The sequence below is a fragment of the Drosophila novamexicana genome, unplaced genomic scaffold (assembly GCF_003285875.2).
Source record: "Drosophila novamexicana strain 15010-1031.04,08,12 unplaced genomic scaffold, DnovRS2.1 tig00000387-arrow-pilon, whole genome shotgun sequence".
Taxonomy (NCBI): Eukaryota; Metazoa; Arthropoda; class Insecta; order Diptera; family Drosophilidae; genus Drosophila; species Drosophila novamexicana.
The window spans coordinates 1,433,845-1,450,116 of record NW_020824800.1 but is presented as its reverse complement, the minus strand read 5'-3'; the positions used below and the strand labels follow the sequence as shown (position 1 = coordinate 1,450,116).

The 16,272-nt window shown below is 42.4% G+C and overlaps 4 protein-coding genes across 4 annotated transcripts; 2 read left to right on the top strand and 2 right to left on the bottom strand.

Moving 5' to 3' along the window:
* The first annotated feature begins 823 nt into the window (after positions 1 to 823).
* On the top strand, positions 824 to 1,934 carry LOC115760160 (nuclear protein 1-like). The gene is made up of 2 exons (XM_030701372.1): positions 824 to 944; positions 1,021 to 1,934. Exon 2 carries the CDS (start codon positions 1,353 to 1,355, stop codon positions 1,551 to 1,553), a length of 201 nt encoding a protein of 66 aa, XP_030557232.1. The 5' UTR covers positions 824 to 944; positions 1,021 to 1,352; the 3' UTR covers positions 1,554 to 1,934.
* Positions 1,935 to 2,650: 716 nt separating this feature from the next.
* On the top strand, positions 2,651 to 5,006 carry LOC115759836 (mitochondrial import receptor subunit TOM70). Its single transcript, XM_030700929.1, has 3 exons — positions 2,651 to 2,752; positions 2,921 to 3,957; positions 4,011 to 5,006. The coding sequence occupies exons 2-3, from the start codon at positions 2,958 to 2,960 to the stop codon at positions 4,802 to 4,804; spliced, it is 1,794 nt and encodes a 597-aa protein (XP_030556789.1). The 5' UTR covers positions 2,651 to 2,752; positions 2,921 to 2,957; the 3' UTR covers positions 4,805 to 5,006.
* Positions 5,007 to 5,143: 137 nt separating this feature from the next.
* LOC115759837 (sialin) lies at positions 5,144 to 7,207 on the bottom strand. The gene is made up of 3 exons (XM_030700930.1): positions 7,118 to 7,207; positions 6,317 to 7,062; positions 5,144 to 5,912 (listed from the first exon to the last, which is right to left on the bottom strand). Exons 1-3 carry the CDS (start codon positions 7,155 to 7,157, stop codon positions 5,178 to 5,180), a joined length of 1,521 nt encoding a protein of 506 aa, XP_030556790.1. The 5' UTR covers positions 7,158 to 7,207; the 3' UTR covers positions 5,144 to 5,177.
* Positions 7,208 to 7,979: 772 nt separating this feature from the next.
* LOC115759711 (putative inorganic phosphate cotransporter) lies at positions 7,980 to 14,864 on the bottom strand. The gene is made up of 3 exons (XM_030700711.1): positions 14,358 to 14,864; positions 9,791 to 10,425; positions 7,980 to 9,359 (listed from the first exon to the last, which is right to left on the bottom strand). Exons 1-3 carry the CDS (start codon positions 14,395 to 14,397, stop codon positions 8,538 to 8,540), a joined length of 1,497 nt encoding a protein of 498 aa, XP_030556571.1. The 5' UTR covers positions 14,398 to 14,864; the 3' UTR covers positions 7,980 to 8,537.
* Positions 14,865 to 16,272: the final 1,408 nt, after the last annotated feature.

Below are 16,272 nucleotides of genomic sequence, written 5' to 3'. Positions count from 1 at the left end.
CTTTTTTCTAAATTTAAACCAATCGTGAATGGGGGGAACTGGGTCGGCGGACAGAGGAGCGCAAACTGACGCATAGACAGGCCTTCATTCCTAAATACACACATGCACAGATAATTTGTATGCATGTAGATATACACTAACACAAATGCAAACATTCATTCTTACATACGTGCGCACATACATGTCAGCTGTTCGAGGAGGACAAGTATTCATTTTGTTTTCTATGTCTATGTTGACACTTTATTTGTAACGGAAAATTTGCGGCAATGAGCCGGCCAATGACTTGAAAATTCAACATGTGTTCGCTACCTGATGGTGATGCAACATAATGTGCACTCTTCGAGCTATTGACAACGTGGCCTTATATAAGAACAATTGCTAGCATTCGCATTTAAATACATACACACATACGTATGTACATATGTATGTATGTATGTATATGGAAAAACGTGTGTATTATGAAAGGCATTTAAAATAATTTAAATAGCCGGGGCAAATATATATGAACATACATGTTTGCCGTTGTCATTGCTTTTATTGTTTTTGTTTACCGCGCATTTTGTAAACACAACAAAAATTAAATTGCGCAGCAAAATTTGTTAAAAGCTTCCACACAGAACTTTACGCTCACACATTTTGCCAGCGAAAGAGAGAGAGAGAGGTGAGAAAAAAACGGGAGAGAGCAGAAAAACCGAAAGCCCAATGGTGAATGGCATCGAAACTTCCAGACTACAAATAACCTTTTTAAATCGAAGTAGGCTTTTTGTGGTGAACTTTACTTTTGGTCCAACCATTTGGAAATCGATTCATTATTAGCCAAATATACAAACTATAAACAGTACATTTGGAGCTAAATAACAGAAAAAGTCTACCCAAATTAAAATACCGTATTTTATGTGTAAATCGTGGTAGATCGAAAACTGCTTTTCTAAAACACAAAACAGGTAAAACCATAATATAATGTAGAAAAAACAAAAAAATTTTCTTATAGTATAAGGTGGGCTATTAATTTTCCCGCAGGGTTGACATTTGTGAGAGAAGCAACCAGCAAGAGAGCCTCTTTCTCTCTCTCAGAGAGCAAGTCTGCAAGCCTCTCGCCAACTGTGCGAGAAAAAGCTCTGGCCGGGTATAAAACCAGGTGTTTGAAAGCGAGAAAAAGTTCAATTTGTATTTGGATTTTGCTGCGACAACATCGAGAATCTGTGGAAGTAAAGCGTATACCAAAACAACAACTTCCAGCCAAAAACAAACTACAAAGAGAAAAAGTCAACAAGAAGCCCTTTAAAACTTTTTAAAAGCAAGATCTCAGTTATATATATATATATATATATATATCAGAAATAAAGTACATCATGTCTGAGGCACACTTTGATGAATACGAGCACTACAACTACGACCATGGCAAACACATCTTTTCGGGCCACAGCGGCAAGCAGCGCTCCAAGAAGGAGGCCAGCGAGCACACCAACCACTTTGACCCGTCTGGCCATTCGCGAAAGATTTTGACCAAACTGATGAACACCAACAACAACAAGAAAACTGTGAAGAACTGATATTACAGGCACGCCAAGGCAGAGATACAACAACACAGAAAGAAATAAAAAAGAAAAGGAAACTGAATTTAAGCTGCAAGAGCAAGAGAAGAGAAAAAGGTAGAAATTGAAAATTAAAGCAACTGAAAAGCAGCCCAAGGGAGAGAAGGAAAGGGGAAGAAGGAGAACAAAAGCTGCTTCGGCGGCAGCTGGCACTGTCGGCTGACGCTGGAAGAGAACGCACTGGAATTACGTATTGAATAGTTCTAGCTTAAACAATTTCCTAAATTTAATACATATACTTACAGACTTATAATTTTAGTGTTAAGCTTAGTGCGTTTCAAATTATGAAGTTTGCTTTAGCTATAACTTATAAAAATAAAAACAAAAGAGAAACTAAAACAAACGGCAGTTTTTACTAAAATACTAAAAACGCTTGCATTACAGTTGGAGTTCAGATCCGCCGCAACGAACACTCACACAGTTACAAAAGAGCTTTTCATATATATACATACTTGTTGCACTGGGTGTGTGTGTGCATATTTATAGCCTTTCGGTTGAACTCATTTGCACTAAACTCAACGCTTTGCGATGACATGTTTTCCTTTGTTCTTTTAATCAATAAACTTCAATGTAAAATGCGCACCTACTATACGTATGTATGTATATGTATATGTATGTTATGAATGATCGTGTGTGCAGTTAAAGCGGAAATTGCGGCCTGACCTTATATAAAAAGTTTAACTACCCGTACACGCTGTTATCAACATATTTATTTTCCGGTTAGTGCAAATTATAAATAAGGCTACTACCAAATACTAACTTATTCGAAATCAATTAAAATATTTCATTAATTGTATGTGATATATTATGTCAAATCATATGCAAATTGAGAATACGGTATATTTGAGCAATGATTATCTGTTAACTATAATAAGATAAACTGTTGATCCCATGCACATTCTGTTAAATGGTGAGTTTTTCAAATGCATGGCTCTTATAGCAACGAGCTTTTTGTGGGCGCCCTGCCAGCTGTCACATGTGCATAACAGTCGTTCAGCAGCTCAACGGTTACACAGCTGTTCGGTTCGGTGTGTTCTATTTCTAAGGAGGCTAGTTGTATTCCATAATATTAATTTGTATTTACTTTTCACTAAAAAGCATTCAAGTAACAGTTCATATTTGCAAAATTCATTGCAGTGTTAAATTACAAGACAAACGTGAGTAGCCAGCCGTCGCCGAACTGCTACCATGCTAAAAATCAATAAGGGGAAGGGCAGCGCTTAGGTGACAAATGGCCCCCCGGCATTTAGCGATTCGGCGTTCGCGCCCTGAACTCTGCGTGTGATAAGGCCCGTCGACTATTACACAATGTTCTCTATTTGCAGTTTTTACAAGCTGCACACACATTAGGAAGGCCCACAAATGGCAACGTTCCTCAACATGAACTCAGTTAAGCTAAACAAATGGCAAGTGGCGCTTCTATTGGGCACTCCCCTGGCCATTGGCCTGGGCATGTATGTACTCAACAGAAGTTCACGCGACGAGACCAAGCGCGGCAAGTCGCAAAACAAGCCCAAGGATGCCGGCAAGACGCGCCCGAAGGGCAAAATAGAGGAAACGCTGTCCATAGATGGCACCGCTCCCGATTCGGAACTGGAGCGCAAAAAGAAGTCGGCCGAGTTGGGTGAGCAGCTGTCACCGCTGAAGGAGGCAAACAATTACAAAACGGAAGGCAACAATTGCTATCGCAATGGCAAGTACGATGAGGCCATCAGCTTCTACGACAAGGCCATCGACAAGTGTCCCACCGAGCATCGCACGGACATGGCAATCTTCTATCAGAACCGCGCTGCCTCCTACGAGATGCTAAAGAAGTGGAATAAGGTCAAGGAGGATTGTTCCCTCTCGCTGGAGTACAATCCGCGCTATGCCAAGGCCTACTATAGGCGAGCACGAGCCCACGAGGCCACCAAGGATATGATTGAGTGTCTGGACGATGTGACCGCCACCTGCATTCTGGAGATGTTCCAGAACAACAATACCATCATGTTTGCTGACCGAGTGCTCAAGGAGACCGGCCGCCTGGATGCCGAGAAGGGTCTGCGCGACCGAGTGCCCGTCGTGCCCTCGGCAAGCTTCATCAACACCTACATGCGTTCCTTTATAGCCGATCCGCTGCAGACAATGAATGTGCCGCCTTCGGCTGTGGCAGATACACCGGCACGCGGCTTTTTGCGCGCCCGACAAGCATTCGAGGAGCAGAAATATGATGAAATTATTGCGGCATGCACCGAGGAAATTGAATCTTCGGAGGCCGAATCACAATACAAGGTGGAGGCGTTGCTAATGCGCGGCACATTCCACTTACTCTGCGGCTCCTTTGCCGACAGCAAAGTCGACTTTGACGCCATTCTAGCCAATGGTAAGCAGCAACTACACCATGTTTAGGGACTTGTCACAGTTGAAATCTTTCAGATGATGCGGACACGACGCTGCGCGCCTACGCGTTCATCAAACGGGCCGCGCTCTTCATTCAGACGGAGGAGCGCGAAAAGGGACTGGCCGACTTTGCGGAGGCAGAGAAACTGAAGCCCGACAATCCAGATGTGTATCATCAGCGTGCACAGATCTTGCTTCTGCTGGAGCAGATCGAGGCGGCGCTGTTGGAGTTCGACAAGGCGGTCCGCCTGGCCCCACAACATGCCATTGCCAATGTGCAAAAGTGCTATGCCGAGTATCGTCTCTCGCTGATGTCCGGCGATCAGAAGCGCCTGGAGCGCGTTATACAAGACTTTGAGAAGGCAATTGAAAAGTTTCCCGACTGCGTCGAGTGCTACAGCTTGATGGCCCAGGTACTGGCCGATCAACAGCAGTTCCCCCAGGCGCAGCAGTTCTACGAGATGGCCATGAAGAGGGCGCCCACAAATCCGGCACTGCTCGTCCATCAGGCCATCATGATGCTGCAGTGGCGCGGCGACATTGAGGCTGCCGTCACGTTGCTAAATCGCGCCATCGATGTGGATCCGAAGTGCGAGCTGGCCTACGAGACGCTCGGCACCGTTGAGGTGCAGCGCGCCCAGCTGCAGCGTGCCGTTGATCTGTTTGAGAAGGCGCTGCTCTATGCCAAGAGCCAGGCGGAGCTGGTGCATGTCTACTCGTTGCGTAATGCGGCGCTAGCTCAAATCAATGTCACCCGCAAGCTGGGCATCGACATGAATTCCGTGTCAGCCATGGCCCAGTCCGGCTTTCTCTCACAAGCGTCCATGTAGAGGAGGGGAGCAGGATGGGCAGACGCAGCTTGAGCCACAGCATTTATGCGTTCGTTGTGCTACCTATGTTAATACCGATAACTGCTCCCCCAACCCCACCCCTAACCTCACCCCCAAAACTAATCAAACAAATCAATCGATAAGCCCGATGTTATATATACATATAAAAATGTGGAAAATCCCGTTTTAGTTATTGTGCACCTAGTTTTAACAATGAAAGTCGACGATAATGAAACTAACATCGTTTAAGTATCCTTTCGTGTATTACGATCTATATATAAATATTAGTATTGCCTAAGTCCCAACTATGCAAATAGTTAAGATTAGCCTAGATTTAAAGCAATATAAACATTTGTAATTAACCATTGAGAGCTCAGGTTCGGTTCGGTGGCCGATTTCGCACCCTATTATAGGACTGCACATCACCCGATATGTACCCGGCACAGACTAGCCATAACGCTGCACGGATGCTGCCCACGATGGCATACTCGGATTCCAGTTGCTGCAACATCGGCAGCAACAGGCCGGGCAGAGCGCCCAGACCATTCGAGATGCCCATCAGGGTGCCAGCGAAGTTCGGACTCATGTCCAGGGGCAGCAGCTTGATGCCCGCGTAATAGGCTCCAAAGGCCATAATGCTCCATGCAGTCGCCCAGTTCTCCTTGTGATGGAGCATGTACATCGAAACGCTGACAAAGACCAGCCACGACATGAGGCGACGCGTCTGCGTACGGCTCAGTATCCCCTCGGCAATCAGATAGTCACTGAGCGTGCCGGATGTGAGCGATGCCAGCCAGCTGCAGAGATGTGGGGCCGCCAGCTGCACGCTGGCCTCCAGTTCCATCCAAAATGATTTGCCCTTGGCTTCGAGTTCGTGTAGCAGCTTTTCCAGCTCCTGGGCCAGCTCGTGCTGATTCCAGTCATGCTGCATGTTGGCTGCTATCAGCGCCCAAATGGGTGCATTCATGAGCATGTTGCTCCAGGGCACGGCCTCATTGGCGTTCGCATCATCCGTCACGAGCTCATCGCTCACCTGACTCTTGATGTAATCCCGCTCGGTGTTTTGTATATACGGCGAGGCATCCGGCTTGCTGTAGCAGACTAAAATCTGCGGAAAAGGACGAATCAGTTCGAGATTCGAAGAAGCTTCATCATTGTCTCTTGTTCTAAAGCATCCTATGCAACTTTTTACACTTTAGGATAATATAGTAAAACAATATTTACAAGAAATAAAGGCTATGCCGAGTTTGTTGGGGAGATATCTTGGAAAATAGAAAAGCTAGCTATAAATCCATATTCGATCTATAGAGCTGTAGAATATGTATAGAATATGTATATAAGCAGCAAAGCAGAACTAATAAATGCCGAGTCTGGTGAATCTGAATCTAACAATATTCCTGAAACTATAATCTGGGAAGGATCCGTCAAGGCTTGACTAGCAATTGCAATCCCTACTGTGCTCGACATGCTTGGGCGTGTTTGACTATTGACAAACACTAGACGCATACTCACAAAGCCCACAAACCAGAGCACCGCACCGGAGCCTACCACATAGAAGGCAATGGCCCAGTTGTGCTCCTCGAGCGCCAGCCCGCTGACCAGGTGCATGAATATGATGCCGATTTCGCCGCCGCTCAGCACACAGCTGCAGAGCAGGCCGCGCTCCTTCTCCGGCACCCATTGGGCCAGCAGAGCGCTCACGGCCGGAAAGGTGGGTCCCTCGCAGAAGCCAATTAGCAGGCGCAGGAGCACGAGTGCATTGGGGCCACCGTTGCGAACTATTGTGGGCGTGAGAAGCGTGAGAAGTGCGGAGCATAATATTGCAGAGCCCAGGACCCATTTGCCGCCGTAACGCTCCGCCAAGCGTCCACCCGGAATGTGGGTGATCATGTAGCCGGTGTAGAAGGATATGGTGACCAGAACTTGCACTTCCTTTGTCCAGACATCGGCGCTGTTCGAAATTGTGATCGTCGCATTGTAGGGCAATTTCATTCCCAAGTCCTCTTGTGGCCCAGTTTTACGTGCCTGGGTTGTCCTCCTTCTAAATCCTTCTGGTGCATTTCTCGCCGTATGCAGATTGATTCCCAAAAGTGGCTTTGCATTCGTGGGAACCCTAACGGGATTCACTGCAGCCAACTCATTGCAGTCCCGCACAATGCGATCTAGTGAGAAATCCAAGCACAGGCGTATGGTATAGGCATTGACAATGGCTAATAAGGTGAATCCGCAAAGGATTAAACGCTGCTGCACCTGCAGATCTGTTCCGATCAGTTGTCATAACTTTCGATTGCTGCCATTCCTTCTGCTACTTACAGTCAAAGAGCTCTCGCAATTTCCGCTGCATTGGCAACATTATAAATGAAAATTCAACTTATAACAAATATAATCAAATCAACAAAAACATGTGAGTTATTTCACATCCATACAATGATTTCTATTCGTCAAACAATTGTGAAGCTGGGAGAGCTGAATGAATGGGAAAACGCTAATCCCGGGAAAATAAGGAAAGAGATATGCCTACATGCACACATGTGTACATGCATATATGCAAGCAAATATACATGCATACATGCAAGCAAATATACATGCATACATGCAAGCAAATATACATGCATACATGCAAGCAAATATACATGCACACATGCAAGCAATTATACATGCATGCGTACATGCGTTCATACATAAATACCTACACACATACCTACATACATACCTGTTAATAACAGAAAAAAAATTCACCAAAAATATTCACCAAAAAAACTCACCAAAAAAAATCACAAAAAAAAAACAAAAAAAAGACACCAGAGAAAAAAAACAAAAAAAAACACCGAAAAAAAATCACCAAAAAAAAATACAAAAAAAAAAATCACAAAAAAAAACACACCACTAGTTAAGCATGAAAAACTGCAGTCTACCTGCATTTTTGAGAATCGAGGAGGAGAGCACTTCGTTTTATTTAAATTCGCTGCACAGCGGCAAACAAGCATGCATACATACAAGCATGCATACGCAGACAGACACAGGTCCACGCACGCACACGCACACACACACACACACACACACACAACATAGTTCTTGGTTAAAATTCATGTGTAAATGGTACACTTAAATATTCTATAGAAACTTGGTAAAATCTCATCAGATTTTATTATTTTTAATTATTTTATGCACTTTATTTGGACTAAGATTATAAAAACAATTATGTTTTAACGATAACGTTACACATTGATCAACAATTAAAAAATTTCGTACAATTATTAAATTGGGTTGGTTTTTACATTTCGCAATACACATTAGATACAATCTATCAACTTAACTTGTTCTTCTTGCTAGCCTAAAATTGAATTTGTTTCGATTAAATACTAAATAATAATTAAGAGAGTAAATGGCTGCAGAGGGCCGAGGAAGAGGAGTGGGTGGGCATAAGGGGTAGGGAGGGGTACATGCTACAGGCAAATACACAAAGTAGATATTATAAAGTAAATTCGCTTAATCGGAGCTGAGGCGGGCGGGATAGTTAGCTAGGGATCTGCAGCTGAAAGCTTACGGATTATAGATATACTTAGATATACTTAGTTAGACAGCGCACTGGGGGCCGACAATTTGGCATACTATAGAACTAGCAATTGCAATGGATGATCGCAAGATGTACGTTGTACATTAACAATGTCTTCGGGAGGTTCCATGACGAATGCTCCATGACGATGGCTATGGCACTTTGGGTACGTGGCCACTAGGAGCTGTGCTGCATGGCCTTCAATTTGGGCTCCGGCTTGCGCTCCATGGCCTCGAAGTCGACGCTGCGCGGCTCGATGGGCGCATCGTTGAAGGGCTGCACCTCGCCGGATGCCCAAATGCAGTAGATAATGGCCGTGATGAAGAGCACGCCAAAGGCCACCCAGAAGACGGTGCGCCACTCGAGCAGCGAGGCATTGGGCGTCATGACGCCAACCAGATAGGGTGTGATCACGCCCGTAATGGCACCAATGCCGTTCGTAATGGCCATCAGGGTGCCGGCATAGTTGGGACTCATGTCCAGCGGACTGAGCTTCATGCCCGCATAGTAGGCGCCCATCAGGCCCATGCATATGGTGAAGAGCACCACGACGAGGACGCGATCGCAGCCGGCATATGAAGCGCCCACCATGAAAATAGCCGGGCCAAAAGCAGCCAGTCCCGTCATCAGCTTGCGTGTGTTTGTCGTGTTCATGATGCCGCGACGGATCATCCAGTCGGCCACAAAGCCGCTGCCCACCGACACGATCCACATCATCACGTAGGGCAGAGAGGAGTAGAGACCGTTTGCCTTAATGGAGAACTGCAGCACATCGGCCATATATTTGGGCAGATCCGTTACCATGATATAGAAGCCCCAATCGTGACCGATTTGCGCACAGACCAGCGCGAACATGGGCAAACTGGTTAGGATGGCCTTCCAGGGTGTGGGTGGCAGGTTCTCGTTGCGCCCAATTGTGCCGATCTCCTTGATGAGGTACTCGCGTTCGCTGGGCTTGATGAAAGGATGGCTGCTGGGGTCGCTGAAGCACAGCATGATCTGCAATGTAAAGTACAGTTTGTATATGAGTTAACAGCGCAAATATCACCATTAACAGAACTGTTAAGTCAAGCTAGTAACTTAATAGATTGACAGACTTTAGGTAATGCAACAGACTTAACAGACTTAAAGCAGTTCAGACGGAGTTGAGCTTGAATAGAACTAACAAAATGAACTAGTGAATTAGTGAACTATTTAACTACTTAACTAATTTGATTGGTAAGATACTAGTTTCATGTACAAGAATATGGAATTGATTTAACAGTAAAATGCTAATCGAATTATTCAAATACTAGCTTGAGCCTATTCCGATTAAAATCAGCTAATCTTTTAGGCTTAAGTGAGCTTAATTCAACTGAACGTGCTGGTTTATTTGAATTTTGAATTTATTTTAATTAATTACCAGTTATTTACCAAGAGAAAATACTTACAAATATGACAAACCAAATAACGCCGAGACCGCCAAAGAAGTAGAACACAAATGACCAATCGTAGGAGTCCAGAAACACGCCCGACAGCATGTTGCCCATAATGGTGCCCACCTGACCGCCGCCCAGCACCAAAGCGCCCAATTTGCCGCGTTCATTAGCCGGCACCCAGGCGGCGAGCAGGACACTCAAAGCCGGGAATGTGGTGCCTTCGCCGAGGCCCATCAGCACACGGGTGACAATCAGCCAGTCGGAGCCGCCCAGGTTGATGGCCAGAGGCGTGAGCATGGTGAAGACTGCCGTCGAGAGTATGCCCAGGCCCAGGGTCCATTTGCCGCCGAATTTCTCGGCGAGCAGGCCACCGGGCACATGCGTGACAATGTAACCAATGTAAAAGGAAGATAGAATCAGGCCCTGGAGCTCCTCGGACCACTCGAATTCGCCACCGCTGGCGGCGGTGCCTTCGTCCAGGTCATCCGGCTCACAAATCGCATGGCTGTCATCCCCATCGTCCGTATTGTTCTTCTTCATGACGAGCACGGTGATCGCCTGTGAGAGGCACACGCGCATCGTGTACGCATTCAGGATGGCCAGAAAGCCCATTATGGCCAATATCACACGTTGCGGCAATATAAAGTCTGTTGTTTAATAAAAAAACAATACAATTTGGTTAATAAAACAATTAACAATATACTAAAATACTTAGTACTAAAATGCTGACGTCAATGTACATTGGCCAGTGACAATCGGCAAATGCTTTTGGGTAATTTGAACAAATTAAATTGAATAAAATCGTTTAACATGCGCATAAACAATTTGAAAGTTTTTCAATTAGTGTAGACAAATTGCATGCGACTGCCAGATATATAAATCTCGATATATATATATATAAATTATTAGTCGGAAACGGATCTGTAACGTGACCCAAGCACCTAGGTTTTTAGCTGGAAATCTCTCGTTGTGGGTAAAGCTAAATAAATTATACAAATTATAGAAACTATTGAACGATTAGATCTTGCCCAATCTACATATGTATACAAATATTTATGAGTTTATTGTATGCGCTTGTTTTTTGTTTTGTATTTATTTCTCTGAATTATGGCCGCTGGTTTATGGTTCAGTTGAAGTTCTTCATTTACGTATGCCTCATATCATAATTTGTTAATTGAAATGATGTCTTGATAAGGCCAAATGCCAAAGATTCGCGATAAGGTAGCCAGCCCAAATCGGAGGTACATATATCAAGTGTGCTCTGATGGATCATAAAGCGCCAGTTGCTCGGCAATTAAAATTGTACTCAAGTTTGTTTTTTTATTATTTTATTTTTATTTTGGTGCTTTAAAATAGTCAGAACATCAAGAACGACAACAACAACCAATTGATACGGGTTTCCGTTGATTTTCCAATTGAATTCTTGTATCTCTTGAAATGTCGACATGACTCTGAAGGTTGATTTTTATATAAATACAAAATATGTTTAACATTGACCCAAGCAACAACAAGCTGATTAACACATTACCAAGCCGAAGAGCTAACAATTCATGACATTATTATTAGAGCAAAAATGGGCATTGTTGATGTTCTCATTGTCAGAGCCGTAATTATACACGCTTCACCCAATCCCAAGCCGAACCCGAACTCTAGATTCCCGACCCAGTTCCAGTTCCAGTTCCAGTTCCGGTTTCAAGCTCGACATCTCTTTAAGATACATGTGTTAATTGTGTATAAAAAGATGAGCTTTTGATTTATTATAGACCGACCGCATCGACGTCACCGACTGCCAATTCGATTGGATCAATAAATTAGCATTCATACAAATAAATATTTTTACGTAGTTTCAGTCCGGCTGACAATTTGATGATGTCCCAATATTTACCATACTATTTAGCAAATACTTTAACAAAATGCCGACACTCGACGGCAAATTTACAAGCCATACAAATCTGAAACAAAATCGGGATGGGGCGCTATAATGGGGCGCTAATCATATCGGGTGTGGCCGTATTTCACGCGGTTCTAAGGCCCAATCACACGATTAGATAGGTACATATATATCCCCATATACTGTCCAGATATGGTAGCGGAAAGTAAAGCATGTGCCAATGCTCAAATCCATTGCGAATCATGATAAGAGCGATAAGCGCAATAATTGCTATAATAAGCGATTAATGAGAATTGTATGAAATACATTTCCGGGACGACTGAAACTCCATTTGATGCAACTTTTAATACGTATATACGAGTGTACACAAAGAGTTTATTAATAATATTTTTTGTTATTGCTTTTTAAGTGGATAAACTTAATTTACGATGGGCTTAACATTAAGTTAATAATTATTGCGGGCATCGCAGATAAGCGTTGACTAGTCAGTTTTATTATCTGGTTTTATTGCGTGAACACATGCAAATATGTTAGGGTAAAACAGGGTACAATGACTTGGTGGAGACGCATGTAACAGTCGCAGGAAGTCTTCTACAAAAGAGTGACAGAAGAAGCAGAGCAGTTTAAGCTTTAAGTAATGGAAGGAAGATGCAAATATTTGCTAAGAATGCAGAGTATCTCCTAGGTTTGCAGTCCCTTCAAGCTTCATCACTTCACTTTCACTTATAAAATGTACATGCATATATGTATGCATGTCTTGTAATCGGGTTTCTTTAGACATATAATGCATTCTCGTACTGTTTGGCTTTTGTTCTTGCGAAAATTTAGCTCGAGGCTAAAGTACGAGGCATGTCTAAGATATGCGCGTTCATCGATCCACTTTGGCTTCGGATAAGGCATGGAAAAGTTTTAATACCGAGAGTTCATCGAGTCCAAGCATGCATATATCAATGCACGGCGCTAGCGAGGGGGAGAGAGTGAGAGAAAGCTTTCACTGAGATAAGCACAGCAGCTCGACAGAATCCAAGAATCGGGCCTACTGAAAAATCTATAAGTTGAGACATGATGGATGGCCAGTCAGAGGTGTCAAACCTTCGAATAGTTAAGTACCTGGCTCACGTTTACAGCAACAAATAAGAGTAAATAAATAAATAAAGAAAACAAAAAAAAATGCAAAACTATAAATTAATATTTTAAAGCGTTTTTTACGTCGTTACGGCGAAAATTTGCATATAACAAAAAAAAAAGCGCACGCGTTCATAAACCTGTAAATAAATTCCAGTTCGAAGCGTTACAACATTTTCTTTTTTTTCGGACATACATTCTATATCTATATATATATTTTATTTATACTTATGTTCTAAAGCAGAGAAATGCCTGAACAAGAACCGAACACTTGTTATTATGAAACCTAGACGACAAAGTGGAAAAAGAGAATTCTTTTATTACATTGACCTTGCCCAAAAACAATGGAAAGGAAATGAATGTTGGCTCTATATAAGGAGGTCAAGCTACCGCTAGCCCCATTCAAGGGGAAGATTACTTTATAGCCGGCAAATTGTATTTTGTTTAACGATCGTTCAACACTTTTACGATATTTCCACATGGAAAACATATTATCAACAACGAGTTTGATTCGAAACTAGCAACTAAATTTTAGAACGACATTCTTGAACTATTTATATATATATCAGATTTTTAGATAAATACTTTCTAATGATATTCCGGTGTCTGGCATTTGTTTATATATTTTTCAGGCTTAAGCACTTTTATTTATCACTTTTAAATGATATTCTTTATTTACAAAATATATATACTATATTCTCTTCTATTGTCAGAATCAAAGATTCACGTATAAATAAATACGTTTCGTTATTTTATTTATAAATTATCCGGCAAGACTGGCTAGCCGGGGAATTTATGCTAATATATATGTATAACACAACAAATATATATCTAAATGAGAATGTTGACAAAAAGCCTGCGGAAATCGATAAGCCGCATCACAGAAGCCCGTGCACCCTACAATCATGCGTAGACAACATCGCAATAGCAAAGAACTCTTTGAGTCGAGCTTCATTTTTTTTTTGTATGATTTTGACATGTTCCAAGTGTTTCGTCATCGTCTCGTCTTGTCTCGCCTTTCTTAATTCACATGCAAATTTGGACGAGACGCCGTCATATGCACATAGAAATAGGCAAATTAGAGATCGATAGACCGCAAGATTATTGTTGATTATGTTGACGCGTGCCTGGCATAATTCATTTAAACAAAGATCAAGCAGTATTATAATATTCGTAAGCAAAGCATGTACGAAAAAAAAACCAAAAAAACTGAATCGGAAGTGCAAATGCAAAGAAACAAAAACGTTTTGTCATTGTATTTTATGCGATATTCGTATATACATGTACACATGCACACATACATACATACACATGTGCGCTTAACACTTAAGTTGGCATTAAATTGTTGTGGCTATTCTTTTTGTTGTTGTTGTTGTTGTCGGTCAATGTCGGTTAAAGAATAATTAAGACACATTTCAAGAATATTGAAACCGAGTTCAACGAATTCAAAATCTAATTTGAATTTGAATTCCCAATTCAAAACATAGCACAGCATACACTCACACACTCACCCACTCACACACTCGCACACATGCATTTTTGTTAGATTCTTGTTACACTTACACTTTGATAAGCTTATGCCCCATTGCGGTTGTTGTGTCATCTCGGCTCGGTTTTCTTGCAACGTTAATAGGTTGGACAATTCCTTCGCCACGATTACAAATTACGCTGCTCGTTGGCGCCACGAACAACAATTACACTTGCCACACAGATCCTTGACGGTCGGTTACACTGTTTTCCTTTTGTACACTTTTTCACAGTAAGCGCGCGCGCAACAGAACAGACAGCGAAAGCAAGAGAGACGGAGACAGAAACAGTGTGGGAGAGGAAGAGGGACGGCGGTGAAGAGGGACCGTGCTAAAGAACCACACGCAACGACAACTTGAATCGTACTGCACACTAGACTGAAATGTGCTATGAAATGCACTGCTTGTCCACTGTAGTCCTCTTTGTCTTGCTTCTTAGTCAGCGTGTGAGTGTGTGTGTGTGTGCGTGTGCTTTTTCCCTGTCGCTACTCGTTTTAGCGGTATTCACACCATACGATCTTCGCGCTTTTGTTCTGCCTTCCGCGCACGTCGGCTGTTAAATTTCAAATGAGAAATTATTTCCACTGACTTTAGTTTATATGCGAACAGATAAGCGCTGTTGCGGCTGCTGCTCTGCTTCAACTGTTGTTGCTGCTGCTGCTGCTGCTGCTGCTGTCTCTGGAGTTGTTGGTGCTGGCGTCGCTGCAAGCGCCAATCGCTGCGTCAAGGAGTCGCAAGCTTTATATGTATGCATGCACATGTATACATGCATATGTATGCGTATGTTTGTATTGTTTACAGGTCCAACTCATAAAAAGCGTTATCTGACCAAGCCGCCCGTGCTCGTGATCGACGTCGTCTTTCACATGCTTCAAGCGTTCCCAAGGAGCTTTGTTATATGCCACAATTAGTGCAAATTTTTTTGTCGTTTATTTAACTTTCGATTCGAGGCTATATTGAATATTTAGCAGTTTTTCGATGTGAATCATTAACGTACCGTACACGCGCAACAGGTACAACAGAACTAAACATATACTAACTAGCTTTACATGTATTTTCGTATTTATATAAAAGTTTAACTGCAGCAAACAGCATTCAACTTCAAATAAAGGCAATTGTCTATATAAATTACTCTATAAGTCATGGAGTATATTGCAAATAATTTGCCTGTTTAAAATACATTTGTTTTTTATGAAGTCAATTTTAGTCACATTTAAAATGTTTTAAATTATTTTCAAAATTAGCAGCTAATCTTTATACTACTCTTGCATAAAACGAACTAAGCTTGCAATTTGTATCTTTAGGTTAGGTGTCGGAATGTATCTGAGATTCTCATATATCCTTAAAGGCTTGATGAATCACATAAAGCTTATTCGTTTATAGTTCGAACAATGCAATCGAGTCTGAAATGAATTCCGCATACACTCAATGCTCGACAAAAGAGTATTCAGCACGTGCAACCACTTTTTCTATCTCAAACTTTTTTTTTTTCACAAACTTAGCTAAAAACCGTTACCAGTTAAAGGCGGGTTTTTGCTTTTGTGCAATGCAATTAAGTGCTGTTAGGGGGGGGGGGGGGGGGGGAGGGGTTTGGTTCTGGTAGGGTGCTAAAGTGAATGGTTTGAGTATTAGTCGACTAAGCACGCTATATTCGTACATCTGGTACACGAGTGTCTATTAAAAATTCTAGCTGAAATTAGTTTCGAGTTTTGTTACTATAATATTCGACATTTGCCCGGTTGCGGTTTACGCCGGCTTAGTTATGTTTATATGTATATACTATATGGTATATCAAATATGTTCAAGTTTCTTGATGAACGAAACCCGAGCTTTGCCTTAACTAAATGAGCTATCTTAATGTATATCATTGCCTGTTGTAAATTGTTATAGTGGAAACGTGATATGTTTGCCAAAGCCAAGAAAAGCGTAACATTCAATTATAATATCCGTTC